Here is a 20659-nt window from a genome sequence, read left to right as displayed (position 1 = left end):
AACTTGAAGAAATAAAGTAGCAATTAGAAATAATTTTAAGAACTTTTTAAAAAAAGGCCTTTCATTCTTTCAGCAATTTCAACATCTTAATAAGTATGGACTATCAATCTTTTAAAACAAACTTGTTAACATTTCTGTATTCCAAAGGTAACCTGTAAATGAATGAAGACTCGCTGATGTGGGTTTGAATGGGAGAAAATGGAGGCAGTGTGTCCTTCAGTTACTCTGGATTCACCTAAAACAGAGAAAAATAAAAACTACACTCAAGCTGTCAGCAGCCTCAATGACCTAAATGCTATAATCTTTTTTTTTTTAAACAGTGTAGACCATAAAGCTAAGCATGTGCAATTTGTAAACAGTTTCTGATCTTGAAAATTAGTTTTATCACTCCATACTGCAAGTCACAGTTCTGATTATAATTGTTTTAGAAGTAAATAATATTCTAGTAAGAATGAACATCAAGTTAAAAAAATCATAATCAGGGAAATAAAATGTGCAGAACCAAAAACAATAATTTGTAAGATAATTTTTCAAAAGTCAATGTCATGGGGGAGAAGGGGATAGCATGGAGATCAATCCAGATTAAGAGAATTAAGCGTCATTTAGAAAAAAAGTGTCTATTTGTTGTTCTCAATGTGCCACATGATTTCTTTTCTTTTGTTTCCCTCCTATGGTTTATTACCGGTTGTTACTCCATTCAATTTTGGTACCCTGGGTATTGTATATACATTTATCTGAACTTGGGAAGGGAAGGGGAACAACAAAATGGTGAGACAAAGAACAAGGGAGGAACCTATGCAACAGCGATACTCCCAAGACAATATGTTGGAAATGATCAGCAGAACCTGGGGGGAAAGTGGGGGAAAATGGGGAAAAACGAGGGAAGGGGTAGCAAGTTAGACAAGAAATGTAATCACTACCATACTTATGTAACTGTAATACCTCTATACATCACCTTGACAATAAACTTTTTTTAAAAAGGTGATATATATATATGTATATATATATATGTATATATATATGTATATATATATGTATATATATACATATATATATTCCTGCATGGATCCTGGATCTAAGAATACACACATACATATATTAAAGATTTAAATATCACACACTCATATACTCATGTATTAAAAAGTCAATTAGGGGCATATTTGCTAGTAATATAGTATATAGATGTAATCACGATTTTAAATAGAGGGTTACTGTCCTCATCCCTTACAAGATGCATGATGAAGTACTCAAGTGTATAGAAGACTTGCCAATTTACACAATACATGTATGGGTATATGAACACATCTATACAAACATGTATGTAAACAAGCATAAGTAGATAAACAATTGCTAATGAGTGAATCTAAATGAACAATATTTAGATGCTCCATGTATTTATCATTGAGTATATCTCTGGTCTGCATATTAATAAGGAAAATTCTTGGAAAAAAGCACCACTTATAGTTCATAGAAAAAGCATATTTAATTCAAGGGGCCGATTTAGTAATTCTTACTCCCTTTCTGAAATAAAAAATAAATTTTATAATTATAATTATAATAAGGGAGTATAAGCAGTTATCAACCAAAATCAAACAAATGATTGATGTAATCAGAAAATGATACAAGAGTGATGAATTAAAACTGTGGTTTTGTGATTGGTATTTTAAAAGTAATCTAATAGAAAGTTATCCTAACCAGTCCAACTAGTAGTAAATGAAACAGCTGAGAAAAAGTAGTGATTTTAATTGTAAATAGGATGACAATTTAACTAATTATTCTGATAAAGACTCGTTTGTAAAGTAATTGCTACAATTTTTATAGTTGCAGATTTTATTTTGTAGGGCATTAAGTTGTCTTATACAAACCTGAAACTTTGGACTGAAGATTTTTCAAAAGGGGCTGGGAAGGTAGCTCAGTGGTAGAGTGCTTGCCTCACATGCATGAGGCCCTGGGTTCGATTCCTCAGCACCACATAAACAGAAAAGGCCAGAAGTGGCACTGTGGCTCAAGTGGTAGAGTGCTAGCCTTGAGCTGAAGAGCTTGGGGACAGCGCCCAGGCCTAGAGTTCAAGCCCCATGACCACCAAAAAAAAAAAAAAAAAGATTTTTCAAGCTCAATGTTATATGCCACATATAAAAGCCAAATCTACCAGAAATGAGCAGGACTGATCTATTACAAGCATTTGAAGTATAAAAGCTGAGGTAAAGACAAAAATTTCCTTAAGTAGTTAATAGGAAGGGGAAGGGAATCTCTAGGCACATAAGAAGGTCCTCCATTGAGCAGGAGATAGGAAATAGTGAAAAAGGACCACAGAAATATTAAGTGTGTATTACTGGTATGTAATCATATCCGATTAGCCACAGTCGATTGGCTATTTATGCTGCATAGTAATGGACTGAATTTTGTTACTAGTTAGTTATCACTTTTATGGTAACACATCTAAAACGTCACAAAAAAAAATAAACTTGGAAAATAAGTTTACATTATAGTTAGCTAATTTTTATAAATAATTGTACTCTTTCACAATAAGCTAATTAATAAAAGATTTCTTGAAAATACTATACACGTACACATATACACACAGGTTTCAAAACAAAAACTATCTGGGAGTCTAACTGGCCCCTTCATATCTCCATTCTTTCCATTTAAAAGTTACCTACCTGTAATTTTCATTCTTAGTAAGCAAAAGGCACAAAGATATTATCAGTTTCAAGTACTCACCATCTGAATCTTTATAAACTTAATCATCTAAAAGGTAATGAAAAATGTGTGTGTGTGTGTGTGTGTATATATATATATATATATATATATATATATATATATATATATATATATATATATATATATATATATATATATATATGGGGAGGGGGGAAATTCCCTCATCCACTGGTCTGACTTTTATAGCGCAAAATGTATACTGAATACTGAATTGATTACTGAATACTGAAGTGATTTTACAGCACAAAGAATATCAAAATTAAAATGGGAAAAGGATAGAGCTGTAAATAGAAATTTATAATAAGGCAAGAAAAGATAAAATATGACTTGGGAAAGTATATCAGTTAAAACACCATATTCAAATTCGAATGAAAAAGACTATAATCACTTCAATAATGCTTACCATTGAGCTGGTGGCTCACATCTACAATCCTAACTATTCAGGAGGCTGAAATCTAAGGATCAGTGTTTGAGGCCAACCCAGGAAGGAAAGCCTGTGAGACGCTTCTTTCTAATTAACCAACAAAAAGTAGAACTGTGGCTCAAGTAGTAGAGTGCTAGCTAGTCAAGATAAAACATGACTTGGGAAAAGTCTATCAGTTAAAACACCATATTCAAATTCGAATGAAAAAGATTATAATCACTTCAATAATGCTTACCATTGAGCTGGTGGCTCACACCTACAATCCTAACTACTTAGGAGGCTGAAATCTAAGGATCAGTGTTTGAGGCCAACACAGGAAGGAAAGCCTGTGAGACGCTTCTTTCTAATTAACCACCAAAAGTTGACCTGTGGCTCAAGTAGTAGAGTGCTAGCTAGCTAGTCTTGAGCAAAAAGCTCAGGGCCAGTGCCCAGGAACTAAGTTCAAGCCTCAGGGACAGTGCCAAAACAAAACAAAACAAAACAAAAAAAAAACAAAAAAAAACTTAGGAAAAATATTTACGGTAGAAAGCCCGAAGTGAAATTTTAAAACTACTATTTAGGGCAGCACACTCTAAACCAAGGAAAATCTAACAGCACAGTGAGACATGACTTGAAGATAGGCTGTCAATCTGAATCTGGAGATAAGCCATAATTATCTGCCTAAGATGGAGTCAGCTACCTAAAGATGCATACAAGCTTCTTTATGACAACAGCCTTAGAAAACACAAACCAAACTGACACTGATAGAATGAACTTGTTAAATCAATTCATTAAACATGGAATTTGACACAAATGTTCAGTTAACTAACAGTGTTAAATTGTAGCAGTTACACCAGTGAAATAGTAAAATTACTATCAAAGTGTCAGTGGAAAACACTTGTCTGGATTAAAAGTATTCCTTCAAATATATTCCTGAATTAAAAAAAAAACAAAATAATTCCATTAGAAATTTAAATGAGATAGAGAAAGAAACTGAAGAAAACTCCAGCTTGAAAGACAGCAATAAATAAACTGTTAAACGAAGCCAGGAATATAAATTACTTTGAAGCATCCACTTATATCCACTTTAATGAAGAATTAAAGAATACAATGTGTTAAAGACATTTAAAAGACTAGTAATGGGGTAAGACAGATGAATCAAATTCTGATTATGTTCTAAACAATTACAAGAGACTTTGAAAATGTAGTGTAATTCGTGTTTTCTTTCCAGTTCAAACATTTCTATCTACGGCCTGTTTTTGGTGTCATTGCCACCAATGAACACAGAAACAGCCTAGAAACCTACTTACTATCCAACTAGGAAAAAAGCGAAATGACATTATTTCTTTAGAAGTTAGGTATAAAAATGTGATCCTATTTAATTTTGTCTCGTGGTCCCACATAGCTGAAACATCATGCCGAAATTTAACAGTTGAAGAGGGCACATTCTCATCTGCTCTAACTGCACCCACAGTTTAGCTAAGCTGGCATACTGATAGCTCCTGGTATACAGAGGTTACAGAAACACACACATTAACGCACGAGGTTAGCTCACAACCAATACTGCAAAACTGAAACTGGGGTCAGCAACACCTTCCCGTAAATATACTATACACACTTTGCTCTTCTGTAGTTTAATAGTGTACTTATCTTAAATTTACACACATTAGGAAATGTGGTAACTGTTCATGATTAAAATAGCAATGTAAATTAATTTAACACAGTGTTAAATATATTCACATGATCACCATTGCAATTCAAATGGCCACTACTGAAGTTACATATTAATATATACAGACCCTTTGTCACAACAGTTTGTTGACCAGGTCATTTTACAAGACAATAAGCTTGTAATGATTCTGATTCTTCGTATTACAAAAGGAATTAAATGTTGTAAGTAGTTTCATTCCTCTGGGGAAGGGGACAGGTGAACCTCTAGGAAGTCAGTGCAAATTGAAGAGTTCTACCTTCTGGAGTATTTGACCTTGTCCATCAAGATAGATTCCTTTAAGTTGACAATGAACAAATCTTAGGGTATTAATGGATCTCCTAACATTGTCAGTGGCATTTAGCAGCTGTGCCACCAAGAAGAACACCAGGTCCTATAGCAGAGCCTGCTGGGAATATGACTGCTGTGGCTGAGCTGGCTGCTGGCTGCCTCCTGCTGGAGGCAGGGTCGGCGCTGTGAGTGTGTAACTTGGCACCTGGGACATATTAGCTCCAGCATTCTGGTAAATGGTGACATCAGCAGGTGCAGCGGCGGCAGCAGCAGGAGGAGGACTATACATAGCAGCCTGGCTGGTATATGCATTTCCTTGAACAGAACTGACCATTGCGCTGTGGAGGAAAAAAAATAATTAAGTAAATATTCAATTATAGAGCCATTTTGAGACAAATAAGGAAATCTACTTATTGAACTCATTCATTTAAATTCATTTGGTAATTTTATTAAATATTTATAATGTGTCCAACACTTCACTGGGCTCACAGGATGCTAAAAAAGACAAGGAAAAATACTTCTCTATTACATTCTAATAAGAGAAAAACAATAAAGCAGTTTATGTCAATGTGTTATAAATGCTATGAAGAACAGCCTGGTAGGGAGGACCAAATGTATCTGGGGAATGGCTAGTTCATAGTGTGGTAGGTGAAGTCCCTTAGGGCTTAGAATATATAGTGCCTTGAAAGCAGTAAGGATTCTGGCTTAACTGTAAATAAGATGGAAAGATACTGTTCTGAACAAGAAGATTTTGTTCTTTTTTGGTGAAGGGGATCAAATCCAAGGCACTGTGCACAATGGGCACAGAGCTACATCCTGAGCCTGACAGGACTTAAGGGTCAGATTGACGACAAATATTGAAGTGTCACCAAAATCTGACAATGGATAGAGTAGACAAGGAAAATTGGCTTTTTATAACTGGTTAAAAAACAAAAACAAAAACAAAAAAAAACCTGCCAGGCGCCCGTGGCTCATACCTGTATCCTAGCTACTCAGGAGGCTCAGATCTGAGGATCGTAGTTCAAAGCCAGCCCCGGGAAGAAAGTCCGTGAGATTCTTATTTCCAATTAACCACCAGAAAACGGGAAGTGGCAGAACACTAGCCTTAAGCTGAAGAGCTGAGGGACAGCGCCAGGCCCAGAGTTCAAACCCCATGACCGACAAAAAAACAACCTGGCAAAGTGGCTATTTAGTGAAAAAACAGATTATGGATAGGAGTGTAAAGAAACAGAAGAGTAGAAATCAAATATTTCTTGGGACCTATCAAATAGAAATACAGAAGATAATGCATAGTCAGTCAGCTATTCACCTCCAGTCAAGTGGGGAGGTTGTGAGTAGAAAAAAAACATTTGGGAGTCATAAGCACATGGGCTACATGAAATTCTAGGGAGGGACTGAGGAGAAAAAACAAGTCTATTCAGGGAACCCTAGACTTCTTAAAGTCAGAAAGAATAAGAAGCCCTAAAAAAGGGAACCTGAAGAGTAGCAGTTAGATGGAAAACTAAGAAACAACAGCTGTGGCCAATTGAAAAAGTATATGATACAATATTAGTGGGGAAAATTTACTTAGGAGATAAGCAAATGACTGCATACTGGGTGATGTGGTAGGGAGGTAATGGATAGCACAGGTAAAAGAAAATATTAAAGGATGAAACTGTAAACTGGGTGATGGAACTGGAAGTTGAGAAAATAAACTTGGTCTACTATGAGAATGATTACAGCAAGAGATAATATTTGTGGGCTGTCCTGTGTGTGCCTAACACTGTGCTATATATACCACCACTGTCATTCCAAATGTGCTGCACAGTAAGATATAAACCTAAAATTTGTGCTAGTATTTGTATTAGTAATAAACTACCATGCTGCACTATAGTAAACATACAAAGCTATAACTAAAATGCAGTTCAGTGGCTCAGAGAACTGGCTTGTGGCTAGCACTGGACTACCACAGGAGGTCTTATGTGAATGCCACAATGGTGTCTGGTGGCAGTGGTATGTGGATCAATCATCAATTTTTCCTATCCACATCTTTGTTTATGGAGCATTGCAGGCAATTAAGAATGTTTACACCATTAACCATAAGTAAGCATTGATAATCAAATTACGTGGGGTAAGAAGCCTGGGTCTGTTGACTAGGAAGTGCAGGACTTGCAGATGGTGGACCGGCTCCTTGGCTGAGAGAAGACAGCTGCTCTGGGGGAAGACTGTAGCTCTGGAGATGGCTCATCTGTGCACTTCCTGCCACCAGGTAAGCACCACTGGTAGGCGTCCCTGTATATACCTGTAACCATTAATGCAGAAACACACCCAAGCTATAAAACTTCAGTGTGCATTTCAAGCTTTCTCTGCAGAGGCATTTACAACATGAATACAAATTATTCCTTTGGAACCTTACAAGTTATCTGTCAAGAGGCATTTTGTAAAATACTTCCAGTAGACTGTTTCTGAACTAAAACATTGGCTAGTGTATGCTTATCTTGCCCACAGAAGCATAAAAATTTTACCTTGAAACTTCATGCTAGTATCATCTTTTAAATTTATTTAATGTTTTTTACACTGATTTTTTTTTTTTTTTGGGGGGGGGTCCGGTCACGGGGCCTGAACTCTGGGCCTGGGCACTGTCCCTCAGCTCTTCAGCTCACGGCTAGCACTCTACCACTTGAGCCACAGCACCACTTCCAGCTTTTTTCTTTTTGCTTATGTGGTGCTGAGGAATCGAACCCAGGGCCTCAGGCATGCAAGGCAAGGGCCCTACCACTGAGCCACCTTCCCAGCCCCCACACTGATTTATTTTAAAGTGACATTTAGGGAAATGTATTTGTGTTCACTGATTTATAGTCATGACTGAATTTATAATTCACATTTTCTAAATTGCAATTTAATGAATGTAAAGTAAACTAATTTTCTCAAGCAGGGGCCAACAAACTTTCCTGTTAAAGGGCCACAAAGTGAATACTTTAGGCTTTGTGAGCCACATGATCTGTCAAAACAGCTCAATTTTGCAGAGGTAGAATGCAGCTGGATGACGAAGAAATTAAGAGTTGCTGTGTTCCATAGAAGTTTCTCAAGAATCGGCAGCAGCCTAGATCTGATTTCTATTTCTAAAAGTTGTAATTTTTGAAAAAAGAGACTAAGGTATTAAACACCCAAAGTCTTCATTCAGCATGTTTTTATTTTCGATAGCATGTATTTTAAATGTTTGAAATGAGAGCTATTGCCTATGTGGTAAGACTATGGTAACATGTGACCAAGAGATGAGGGCCACAATCATGAATTTCAGTTAAGCCACATGAATGATATTAGCTCTCAGAATCCAAAAAGTCTTCATTATAAATATAGCTATGCCTGCCTGCCTGCCTTAATGACTATAGTTCACTGTTCATTGTAAACTGAATGCAAATATTACTTGCTCGTTTGACTCAAAATGCTGTGAAGACTCCTGACAGATGTCACCTAGCCTCATGTGAATTCTCAGGCCTTGCTGCTCATCTAGTAAGTGCTGGCCACTCATTTCAGGTGAAAGAGGCCATGTAAAAAATTAATCTGAGCAAACACTGTGAACATTCTATGAACAGAACAGTATCTGGTTAATTGCTCTTGTTATACCCAGGACATAGGAAAAGGGCCTCTTAAACAGTTGTTTGAAGTCAAGAGAGAAAAAAGTACTTTGTATTATAATATAAACACTCTAATGTTTTGTTTTCATGGTGCTAAGAATTGAACCAAAGGCTAGGCAACTGCTCTACTACTGAACCACATCTTCAAGGAATGAATGCATACTAATGTGAAAGGGAGGAGGGGATATCCATTAAGGCAGCTATTAAAAATTTCATAAAGCTGGGTGAGCCAATGGCTCACCTGTAATCCTAGCTATTCAGGAGGCTGAAATCTGAGGATCATGGTTCAAAGCCAGCCTGGGCAGGAAAGTCCATGAGACTCTTATCTCCAATAAACCACAGAAAACCGGAAGTGATGCTGTGGCTCAAGTGGTAGACCTCAGGGACAGTGGCCAGGCCCAGAGTTCAAGCTCTACGACCAACCAAAAAACAAAACAAACAAACAAAAAAAAAAACTCAAAGAAATCTTTGCTTTGTTGGTTTTAATAATAGCTTTGCAACAGTTTTCCCCACTGCATTTAAACTTTCTTTTTCAGGATAAGTAGATATTTGTTAGATGTTTAAAACAGTTTTCCAATCATTGAAATGGTATGTTTTAATTTGGACACTTTCTACCAAATATTTTATTAAGATATGACAGATATACCAAAAGCTGTACATATTTAGTGAATCCAACTTAATGATCTGGAGATAAATATACCCTTGAAACATCACCATAATCCACATAATAAACACATCCACCAATCTATGTTTCCTCTCACACTATTTTGTGTGTTAAAAACATTTCATATATAATCAGTCCCTGTAAGACAAAAACTATACTCAGAAGAATTTAGTACTAACAAGAAATTCAACATAAATGACACTGAAGTTACTACTCAGATAATTAAATATCAAGCTTTAAAATATGTAAAACAAAAGCCTCAACTGGAGAGATTCTGATTCAATAAAACAAGGGTAGTACAAGGCCCAAGTATCACCTATCACCATAAGGAAAGGGAAGAACCTTGATAGGGAATTCTGCTGCCTGTCCTTGCACTAAAGCAATAAAAAACCGTTAGTACATTTACTATGTTAGAACATATTTCTTGAATAAAAGAAAATTTCTACTAAGCTTTATTTTCATTTTAGTCATTACAATTAGAAAGGTTTATATTTTAGCCAGGTATGGTGGAAGTACATGTATAAATGCAGCATTCTGGAGACTGAGACAGGAGGGTCACAAGTTCAAGGCCAGTTTGAGCAAAGTAATGAGACATTATCTCAAAAAAAAAAAAAAAAAAAAAAAAAGCTTGCTTTAAAGCATTATAGCTGAGTGCTAGCAGCTCTGAAGTATAATCCTTGGTACTCAGGAGACTGAGATCTGATGATTGAGATTTGAAGCCAGCCCAGGCAGAAAAGTCTGTTGAGACTCATATCTCCAATTAGCCAACAAAAAAACGGAAGTGAAGCTATGACTCAAATGGTAGAGCTCTAGGCTTAAGCAGGAACAGTGCCCAGGATCTGAGTTCAAGCTCTAGGACCAACATACACACAAAAAGGAAAGAAAGTTTCATATTTTGCAACACTAGATTACAAATAATCTCAAATGTATTAAGAAAATTTTAAAACACAGACTTGAGCTTATGGCATACCTGAGAACTAGAAACACCTGGCTGCATATAATACTGCTGATTCTGCAGTTTCGCATACATGGAATACATTGGATCTTCGTTCATTAACTTCGTATATAATGAGAGTGCCTCCATCACTTTAACATTAAGTTCTGAGAGTTCTGAATGTTTTCTGAAAAATTATGCAATAAGTTGAAACATAATTTGTTGCTTAAATAATACGTTTTAAGTAAGAATACATCAAAATAGTGAGAATACCAGCAGACATAATTAAGAATTTATCTTGTGACAAAAAATCTTGGGTTCTGGTCTTAAAGCAATCAGAATTACTTAAGGTTAGGTACTATGCCGAGGAAGTTCTGGTTTATTCTACTTGTCTAAACCTTAAAGTATCTAGGCTTGCTGTTATTAACAGATGGCTTACCTGTGGGCTCTGGCAACACCACTTTAGGAAGCATTATTATACTAGCCAACTCTTATTTTTAAAAAGATTAGTAAGACAGGGAAGATCAATTACATCTTCACTTTTACATAAGGATAAGTAAGTCCAATTTTTATATCAAGTTGAAAACAAGTGACTAAGGAATGGTTCCTTTATCTTTGTGAAAAGGCAGACAAAGCCCACCCTGCAACTTACAGAGACAGTCTCAGCAAAGATGTACAATGCAAATACAGTCCAGGATTCTCTTACCTATCAATATCTTCCAGCTTCTCATCAATGAGTGGTCCCATCTGATGACACATTGCTAAGATGACAGTATTTGAAGAAACAAGGAAAAAACACAACAAAAGAAAGTGAACTTTTGAATATTCATAGAGGAATAAAAGTTTAATTTGGAATAATAAAAATTATGGTAATTTCACATACCATAAACCAACATTGGTTTTCTTAAAAGTATGATGGTGACAGCTTAATTAAAAGACTCTATGATGTTAAATGCGTACAAACCCTACTTAAGGTTTAAATGGTATGTCTAAGAAGAAACAATACATTTTAAAGATCACTTGTCCAAAACCACTCTGAAATACAGAACACTAGATATTACCTCTACCTCTAATTATTCTTTGTTTCCAAGGCAAACAGAAAACCAGACTCACCTTCCAGATGAAGGAGCTCTGGGAGGTCTGGCTGATTATCACTGGGGTCTGTACTCTGCAACATCTGTAGCAGCTGGTCCATCTTATCCTACAGGAATTTAATTAATAGTGAAAAAATGCAACCAATCTGTGAAATACTTTGTTCTCACCTCCCAGCCTAGATAATGAATTAAAGACTTGTAATTCAGTTATGGGCAGTAATTTTCTTTCTGTGTCAGCACTGTTTGTATTCTTACATATTTTAAAACTGCTAACAGATCTTCTCTCAAATTAGAAGAAATAGGACTACCATGTTAAAACATGAGCTTTCACTTTGGAGCAGCTGTTAACTTAGCCATGTGACAGGGGTGATGTCCTTCTCAAGATGGCTTGCTATGACTAACAACTCAGTCATTATTTCTTGTCCACAATGAATACAGCAGCTGATTCAGTAAGGCCAAACTCAGATCCATTACAGCTTCTACTCTCGTAAATGGAGCTCTAAAGATTTACTCCATCTTCTTTCTACCAGTGTTCTAGTTTGTCATAAAGAGGAAACTGTAGTTTCCATTCTCCTGTGAAGGAAAGACTGGACAGTATCTTAAGCCAATGGCACACCTCTATTTTGAAACATGCTGCTGTTATGAACCAATGGAACAAATAAATCATCATTACACAAAAACATCTATATATATTATGTAAGTACATAGGTATTTCTAATCTACCAAAAAAAACAGTTTATTACAAACCTTATTCCATGAACAGTTCTTATGAAGTTATACTACTACTATTCACAAGTACACAGGGCCAAGTAATTTAAAGACCACTAACCCTAAAGCAGTTATTTAAAATAAAAACTCTGTTCTAGAAAGGAACACAGTTAAGCCGGGTGCTGGTGGCTCATGCCTGTAATCCTAGCTACTCAGGAAGCTGAAATCTGCGGATTGAGGTTCAAAGCCAGCCCAGGCAGGAAAGTCCGTGAGATTCCTATCTCCAATAAACCACCTGAAAACCAGAAGTGGTGTTGTGGCTCAAGTGGTAGAGCACTCGCCTTGAGCTGAAGAGCTGAGGGACAGAGCCCAGGCACAGAGTTCAAGCCCCATGATTGACAAAAAAAAAAAAAGGAAGAAAGGAACACAGTTGTAATGAACTAATCTTCAGAGTGAAGGTGATCCAATGTATTAAAAACTCTTCTCAAGTCAAATAAATTATATACTTTGATATGAATACTATTTTTCAATGTAAAAGAGTCACAGTTTTCCTTTTAAGATTAAAGTCTAAAAAAGAAGCTGGAGATGTAACTCAGTGGTAGTATGTTGCCTACCCTATACTAGGTCCAAACCTCAAAAATATGAGAAAATAAACCAAAAAATCAAGAGGAAAAAGAAGTCTAAAATAAAGATAGCACATATCAGGCTACAGCCCTGTATCCCAGAAAGGTAAAGTGAGTCAATTAACATGTAAATCTTTTTTTTCTTGTTTAAAAGTACTACACACTGGTTAATATGACTTACTATCAAAGAAATGGGGTTTCTATACAGACCACTAGTCTGACTATATTCAGACTCTCTGTAATGCAATTTCACCAAATACAGCTTTTTCTTGACTTAGCTGATTCCTTGGCTCTAAACAGTCTTCTACAATGTTTTTCTCGAAGAGCACTTTGCAAATTGTCTGCTTCTGTCTTTCCAAAATAATGTCAAAACTTATAGATTCTTTTACATATCTCAAAGATGATTTTTCCTGTTTAAAATGTTACAGAGGATATATAATTTTCTAGGACATTATGTATTGACAATGTAAAACAAAAACTTCATTCTTTTAAATATATTCAGAGGATTTCAAATACCAAAGCAATTTGTAATCAACATTACCATTTTGTAAAACATAGGCCAGAGATGAAGTTTGGTAGAGCACTTGCTTCGCCCTGGGTTATATCTCCAGCCCCAAATCAAAAACAAAAACAAAGTCTGCCCAGAATTTCAAATTATTCCTCTCTCTTCTTGATCTCACTGTACTTCCAAAATTTTTTACCCTTAGATAATACACTTTCAAGTCTAACTCTGTTAAGTTTCCTTACAATTAAAATAATGTATAAAATTGCCATGTGCTGAAGGCTCATGCTTGTAAGACTAGCTACTTAATAGTCTGAGACAGGGAGGATCATGGTTGAACTCCAACCTGAACAGAAAAATCCTAATGACTCCATCTTATTGGAGCATGCTCAGTCCCCTAAATGAGAATTTAAAATAATGAGGTCTTCATAGGGCAAAAGCACAATTAAGAGAAAAAGTTTCAACAATTATCTCTGCTTTGTCTATATTGACTTTTTACAGTAAGAAAATATGAAGTATACTTGCCATCAACTATTTTAAAAAGAAAACAAGCATTCCAACTTTAGTACAAAGTACAAAATACATTACCAAGAAAATTACTTACTTCATCAATAAAGGCTGGCTCTGGCTCTGGTTCTATTGTCTCTATCTGAACTTCATCACTAAATTGTACTGTCTTCTTCTCTGTTTTAACTGTAAAATACATTTAAAATAATATATCCTGAATGTATTTAAAGTTTTAAGTAATAAGGTAAAATTAAGAATTGATCTCTTCTTCCCATCAAGCTAAGACTCAATTTAAGAAATGACTGGAATGCAGATTTGAGAAACAACAGCAGAACATTATGAAATTCCATAAAGATTTCTTAATTCTCTCTTATAAAGACTTCATGCTTTCTATAAGAAACTTCATTAAAGTAGTTATGTTTCAAAAACAAATATAAATCACCCTCTAAAGAGCTCAGTAAATTGCTAGAAAAAGTGAAATTTAACAATAGCATAAATGAATTCTGCAACTTTAAATAAATCCTCTTTCTAAATTAACAATCTTCCTAAAAGAAAAGTCTCACTTGAAGAAAAAAAAAAAACAAAAACACTCTTCTTCAACATACTAAGTTTGAAAGTCAGCTATATGTGCTCCAGCACTCTGCCAACGTAACAACATCCAGGTCAGTGAAGAACTTTGTATATGGCCTTGGCAGAGATCTTAATTTACCAGCAATTTAAGCCTGTGTTTTCTAGTTACATTCATCTATATAAGAAAAAGTTGTCATTGGACAGAGCACTTTTTTATGCTCACCAAAAGCAATCTTTAACACTGTTAGGTATGATAATACACTTTTTTTTTTTAATTTTTTTATTGTAGAGATACTATACAGAGGGTTACAGTTACATGAGTGAGGTAATGAGTACACTTCCACTTCCTCTTGAACATTGTTACCCCCTCCATTGTTTTCCCCCTACCATCCCCTCCCTCCCTCCCTTCCCCAAGGTTTTTTTTTTTTTTTTTTTTTTGATCGTGATTAAGTGATTACTTAATTTCCGGAAATTCACAGTATTGTGGAATAATGTTGCTCATTTAAAGTCACAAGTTCATTCTAACTTTCCTGGAGCAAATTGTCTATCACAGTCTGTAATATATAACGGTGCTCATATGTTATATACCATATATGTGATCAGCAGCATGGGGATATTTAGTAGTGGTTCAACCAGATGAGTGGGAGTTCTTTGTTTCTTAAGTCCTGTTAGTTTTGTCATATCACCTAACATTTTGGATTTAGCATCCACTTATCAGGGAGACCATGTACTGTTTGTCTCTTCGTTCTTGGCTTACCTCGCTCAACATGATTCCTTCTAGCTCCATCCATTTCCCTGCAAATGCCATTATTTTGTCATTTCTAATGGCTGCATAATATTCCATTGTGTATAGATACCACAATTTTTGGATCCATTCATCTGTGGTGGGGCATCTAGGTTGTTTCCATATCCTAGCTATTGCGAACAGTGCTGCAATAAACATGGAGGTACATGTGTCTTTGTATATTGGTTCCTGTTGTTCAGGGTAGATGCCTAGAAGTGGTATGACTGGGTCGTAAGGGAGGTCAATCTTTAGCTTTCTAAGGACCCTCCAGACTGCTTTCCAAAGTGGTTGTATGAGTGTACATTCCCACCAGCAGTGTAATAGCGTTCCTCGTTCTCCACATCCCCTCTAGCATTTGTCGTTGGCTGATTTGTGGATGTGGGACATTCTGACTGGGGTAAGGTGGTATCTCAGGGTTGTCTTTATTTGCATTTCCTTCACCACCAGGGATGATGAACATTTCCTCATGTGTTTCTTTGCCATTTTTATTTCTTCATTTGAGAAGTCCCTCTTTAGTTCCCTTGCCCATTTAGTAATTGGTTTGTTGGGTTTGGGAGGGATTAGTTTCTTGAGTTCCCTGTATATACAGGATGTTAACCCCTTGTCTGATATATTGCTGGTAAATATTTTTTCCCAATTAGTTGGTTGTCTTTCTAGCTTGGTTGCAATAGCTTTATCTGTGCAGAAGCTTTTTATTTTAAGGTAGTCCCATTTGTCGAGTCTCTCTCCAATTTGTTGTGACCCTGGGACTCTGTTCAGGAAGTTCCTTCCTGTGCCTATTAGTTCAAGTGTCTCTCCTACTCTGTCCTGCAGTAGTTTCAGAGATTCAGGTTTAATGTTAAGGTCTTTAATCCATTTTGAGTTGATGTTGGTGCATGGTGATAGGCTGGGGTCCACTTTTAGTTTTCTGCATGTGGCTACCCAGTTTTCCCAGCACCAGCGGTTGAAGAGGCTGTGTTTCTTCCATTGTATGTCTTTGGCTCCTTTGTCGAATATCAGCTGGCTGTAGGCCTGTGGATTTATTTCTGGATCTTCTATTCTGTTCCATTGGTCTTCAGGTCTGTTTTTGTGCCAGTACCATGCTGTCTTTGTTATTATAGCTCTGTAGTAGAGTTTGAAGTTCGGCATGGATAGCCCTCCCATATTGTCTTTATCCCCTAGAATTGTTTTGGCTATTCTAGGTCTTTTGTTGTTCCATATGAATTTTTGGACTGTTTTCTGTATTTCAGAGATGTACGTCATTGGGATTTTAATAGGAATTGCGTTGAATTTGTATATTAGTTTTGGAAGTATTACCATCTTTACTATATTAAGTCGGCCTATCCAGGAGCATGGGAGGTCTTTCCATTTCCTAGTGTCTTCTGCAATTTCTTTCTTTAACTTTTTATAGTTCTCATTAAATAGTTCTTTTACATCTTTGGTTAGGTTAATTCCTAAATATTTTATTTTTCGGGAGGTTATTGTGAATGGGGTTGCTCCCTTTATTTCCCTCTCTTCCTGTACATTATCAGTGTATAGGAAGGCAACTGATTTTTGTGGGTTTATTTTGTATCCTGCTATTTTGCCAAAGTGATTTATGATTTCTAAGAGTTTGGGGATGGAGTTTTTGGGATCTTGGAGGTATAGTATCATGTCGTCTGCAAAAAGGGATAGTTTAACTTCTTCTTTTCCTATGCGGATCCCTTTAATGTCTTTTTCTTGCCTTATTGCCCTGGCTAAGGGTTCTAGGACTATATTGAAGAGGAGTGGAGACAGTGGGCATCCTTGCCTTGTTCCTGATTTTAGGAGAATTGGTTGTAGCTTTTCCCCATTAAGTATAATATTGGCTATTGGTCTGTCATAAATGGCTTTTATTGTTTTTAGAAATGTTCCTTCTATTCCTATTTTCTCCAGAGCTTTTAGCATGAATGAATGTTGAATTTTGTCAAAGGCCTTTTCTGCATCTGTAGCGATAATCATGTGATTCTTGACCTTGGCTCTGTTGATATGTTGGATTACATTTATTGACTTACGTATGTTAAACCATCCCTGTGTCTCTGGGATGAAGCCTACCTGGTCATAGTGAATTATTTTTTTTATGTGTTTCTGGATTCTGTTAGCTAGAATCTTGTTAAGGATCTTTGCATCTGTGTTCATCAAGGAGATTGGCCTGTAATTCTCCTTTTTGGTTGGGTCTTTGCCTGGTTTGGGGATGAGTGTGATATTGGCTTCGTAGAATGAGTTTGGGATAGCTCCTTCCTTCTCTGTTTCTCTGAAGAGCTTGAGGAGTATGGGTATTAGTTCTTGTTTGAAGGTCTTATAGAATTCTGCTGTGAATCCATCTGGTCCTGGGCTTTTTTTTGTTGGAAGACTTTTGATAGCTTCCTGTATCTCATTATAGGATATTGGCTTATTTAATTGGTTAACTTCTTCTTTGCTCAGTTTGGGCAACTTGTATTTCTCTAAAAATGCATCCATTTCTGCCCGATTTTCTTCCTTTAGAGAGTATAGCTTTTGAAAGTAGTCTGTTAGAATTGTGTGGATATCTTGGGTATGTGTGGTGATGTTTCCCGTGGCATCCCTAATCCTATTAATATGGGTTTCCTCTCTTCTTTTTTTAATTAATCTAGCCAATGGGCCATCAATTTTGTTTATTTTTTCAAAGAACCAACTTTTTGTTTGGTTTATTTTGGTTATGGTTTTCTGATTTTCTAATTGGTTAATCTCTGCTTTTAATTTGGTTATCTGGCTTCTTCTAGTAGCTTTAGGTCCCATTTTTTCCTGTTTTTCTAGCTGTTTTAATTGCAACATGAGATTATTTACTTGGTCTGTCTCCATTCTCTTGATGTGGGCACTGAGGGCAATAAATTTGCCCCTCAGGCCTGCTTTTGCTGTGTCCCACAAGTTTCTTTGTGAGGTGTTTTCATTTTCATTGAGTTGTAGGAAATGCTTTATTTCTTCTCTGATCTCTTCTGTTATCCAGGCATTGTTAAGGAGTGTGCTGTTCAATTTCCATGTATTGGAGAAATTTCTGCGGTATGCTTTGTTATTGAGAGCTAGCTTGATTCCACTGTGGTCAGATAGGATACAGGGGATTATGTCGATCCCTTTGTATTTGCTTAAGTTCCTTGCATGAACTATGATATGGTCTATTTTGGAGAAAGTTCCGTGAGCTGCTGAGAAGAATGTGTACTGTGTTGTTTTAGGGTGAAATACTCGGTAGATGTCAGTTAATTCCGCTTGCAGTATGGCCTCTCTTAATTCGGTAGCTTCTTTGCCAATCCTCTGGTTGGTAGACCTGTCCTTTGGTGAGAGTGGTGTGTTAAAGTCTCCTAGTATTATCGTATTGGGATCTATTTTATTCTGTAAGTTTGAGAGCATTTGTTTGACATATCTGGGTGCACCAATATTTGGGGCATATAAGTTGATGATGGTTATATCCTCCTCTTGGATTGTTCCCTTTATTAATATGTAGTGTCCGTCCTTGTCTTTCTGTACTGATTTTAATGAAAAGTTTATTTTGTCAGATATCAGGATAGCTACACCTGCTTTCTTACTGGGGGCGTTTGATTGGTAGATCCTTTTCCACCCCTTCACTCTGAGTTTGTTTGTATGTTTGGCTGAGAGGTGGGTCTCCTGAAGGCAACAGATGGATGGGTCTTGTTTTCTTATCCAGTCCTCAGTTCGTTTTCTTTTAATTGGCGAATTCAGCCCATTTATATTAAGAGAAAGTATAGAGAGATGCATTGTTGTCCCTGCCATTCCGTTTTCCTAAGTTTTTCTTTTTTCCTTTCCTCCTGTGCTTGCTCAGTTAGACTTTGAGTAACGCCTGTTTGGGGCAGGCCCCAGTTCCTGGCTGCTTTCTTCAGGTTGTGTCCCCCCTCTTAGAATTCTTTGTAATGCTGGCTTAATGTTTATGTATTCATTTAGTTTTTCTTTGCTATTAAAAGTTTTCAGTTCTCCATCAAATGTGAATGCTAGCTTTGCCGGGTAGATCAGTCTGGGTTGGCAGTTATTGGCTCTCAGGGCTCGTATGGTGCTTTCCCAGGCTTTTCTTGCATTCATTGTTTGTGTGGAGAGATCTGCAGTAATTCTTATTTTTTTCCCATTGTAGTATAGCTCCTTCTTCATTTTTGCTGCGTGCAGGATTGTTTCCTTATTATTCAGATCTATCATTTTTACTATAATGTGTCTAGAAGTGTTTCTCCTGGGGTCTTGCTTGTTGGGTGTTCGATAAGCTTTTGTGATGTAGTTAAGATGGTCGTTTTTGAGGTGGGGAAAATTTTCATTGATTATATTGTTAAATAGGTGGTGCATTCCCTTGCTCTGGAATTCCTCACCTTCGTCCACTCCAATTATGCGAAGGTTAAATTTTTTAGCATTATCTGCTTGCTCTTGAATATCCCTTTGGTTTAATTTGAGTAATTTTTCCATATCTGTCACTTTTTGGTCCAGTTGGTGTATTCTGTCTTCTGTATCTGACACTCGACCTTCCATTTCATTCACTCTGTTGACAGTGGCTTCTATTGTGGTTTGCATGGAGGAAATGGATCCCTTTATGGATTCAATGTTGGTTCTCAGAGTACTGATCTCACCTCTCAATGAGGTATGCATTACCTCTAATTTGGCGTTTATCTCACTTCTTACTGAGGTTTGTGCAGCTTCTATTTTTGCATGCATCTCTTGTTTGATACCCTGTATCTCTTTGGATAGTTCATCCTTGTGCTCTTTCAATTTCTGATCAATTTCTCGCTTTATTTCTTGAGTCATTGCCTCCAGCAACCCTTGGAAGTAGCCTTTGTCTTCCATTCCTGCTTTGCTCCCACTGGGGCTCTCCCCTGTGTGGCTGCTGGCTTTTGAGGTGAGCTTGCTGTCCTGGGTGGTAGTAAACCTTGTGATTTTTCTCTGTGATTTTCGCATGGAGGTTCAGGAGACTGCTCTTCAATTTTGTTTTGGTGTGTCTGTCTTTGCTTGGTTGCTGATTCTGTATTGGTAGAGAGAGTCTGTGCCTGATCTGGGTTCTGTTGGGAGCCTATTTCCAGCTGCTATTCTGACTTACTTAGGATTCTCAGCTCTCTGCTGTAGATTGCTGGCAGTTCCCGCCTTTGGAGGGGTTGAGCAGCCTAGACTGCTTGTGTTTGCTCCTACGGGTGCTCTTGTGAAGAACAGATGCTCTGGATGCACTCTCCCAAATGCTGGAGTCTGCTATGGGCTCCTGATGTGTTTTTGTTTATTTGTTTTGGGCTGGTTGTGGGCTTGAACTCTAGGTTTGGGTGCTGTCCCTCAGCTTTTCAGCTCAAGGCTGGCACCCTACCGTTTGAGCCACAGCACCACTTCTGACCCTTTTTGCTTTTGTGATGCTGAGGAATCAGATGCAGGGCCTCATACATCCAAGACTATCACTCTATTGCTGAGCCGCCTTAACAGTCTGAGCTCCTGCTTACTATCAGGTGCTGGCAGCCTGTGTTGCCCAATTCCCAGTCTAGGGTATATGGGTGGAGTTTTGGTGGGGTTTGGGCTTCTCTTGTCCTGGGCCTCCAGGTCTTTTGTTGTC

The 20659-nt window shown here is 37.0% G+C and overlaps 1 protein-coding gene across 2 annotated transcripts in view; it reads right to left on the bottom strand.

Moving 5' to 3' along the window:
• Window positions 1-4195: 4195 nt before the first annotated feature.
• The window catches only part of Stam (signal transducing adaptor molecule), a 50127-nt gene continuing 33663 nt past the window's right edge, over window positions 4196-20659 (bottom strand). For both annotated transcript variants that reach the window (XM_069990444.1, XM_069990443.1), the window contains exons 9-14: window positions 13870-13958; window positions 11452-11539; window positions 11045-11099; window positions 10375-10525; window positions 7229-7404; window positions 4196-5461 (exon numbers count right to left, since the gene is read on the bottom strand). In XM_069990444.1, the coding sequence (XP_069846545.1) occupies window positions 5227-5461; window positions 7229-7404; window positions 10375-10525; window positions 11045-11099; window positions 11452-11539; window positions 13870-13958 (794 nt within the window). In that variant the 3' untranslated portion in view covers window positions 4196-5226. The remainder of the gene's footprint in view (window positions 5462-7228; window positions 7405-10374; window positions 10526-11044; window positions 11100-11451; window positions 11540-13869; window positions 13959-20659) is intronic.

Source organism: Dipodomys merriami, unplaced genomic scaffold (assembly GCF_024711535.1).
Source record: "Dipodomys merriami isolate MVZ:Mamm:240054 unplaced genomic scaffold, mDipMer1.0.p SCAF_4, whole genome shotgun sequence".
Classification (NCBI taxonomy): Eukaryota; Metazoa; Chordata; class Mammalia; order Rodentia; family Heteromyidae; genus Dipodomys; species Dipodomys merriami.
The sequence above is the reverse complement of the archived record's forward strand: the minus strand, read 5'-3'. Positions and strand labels throughout refer to the sequence as shown.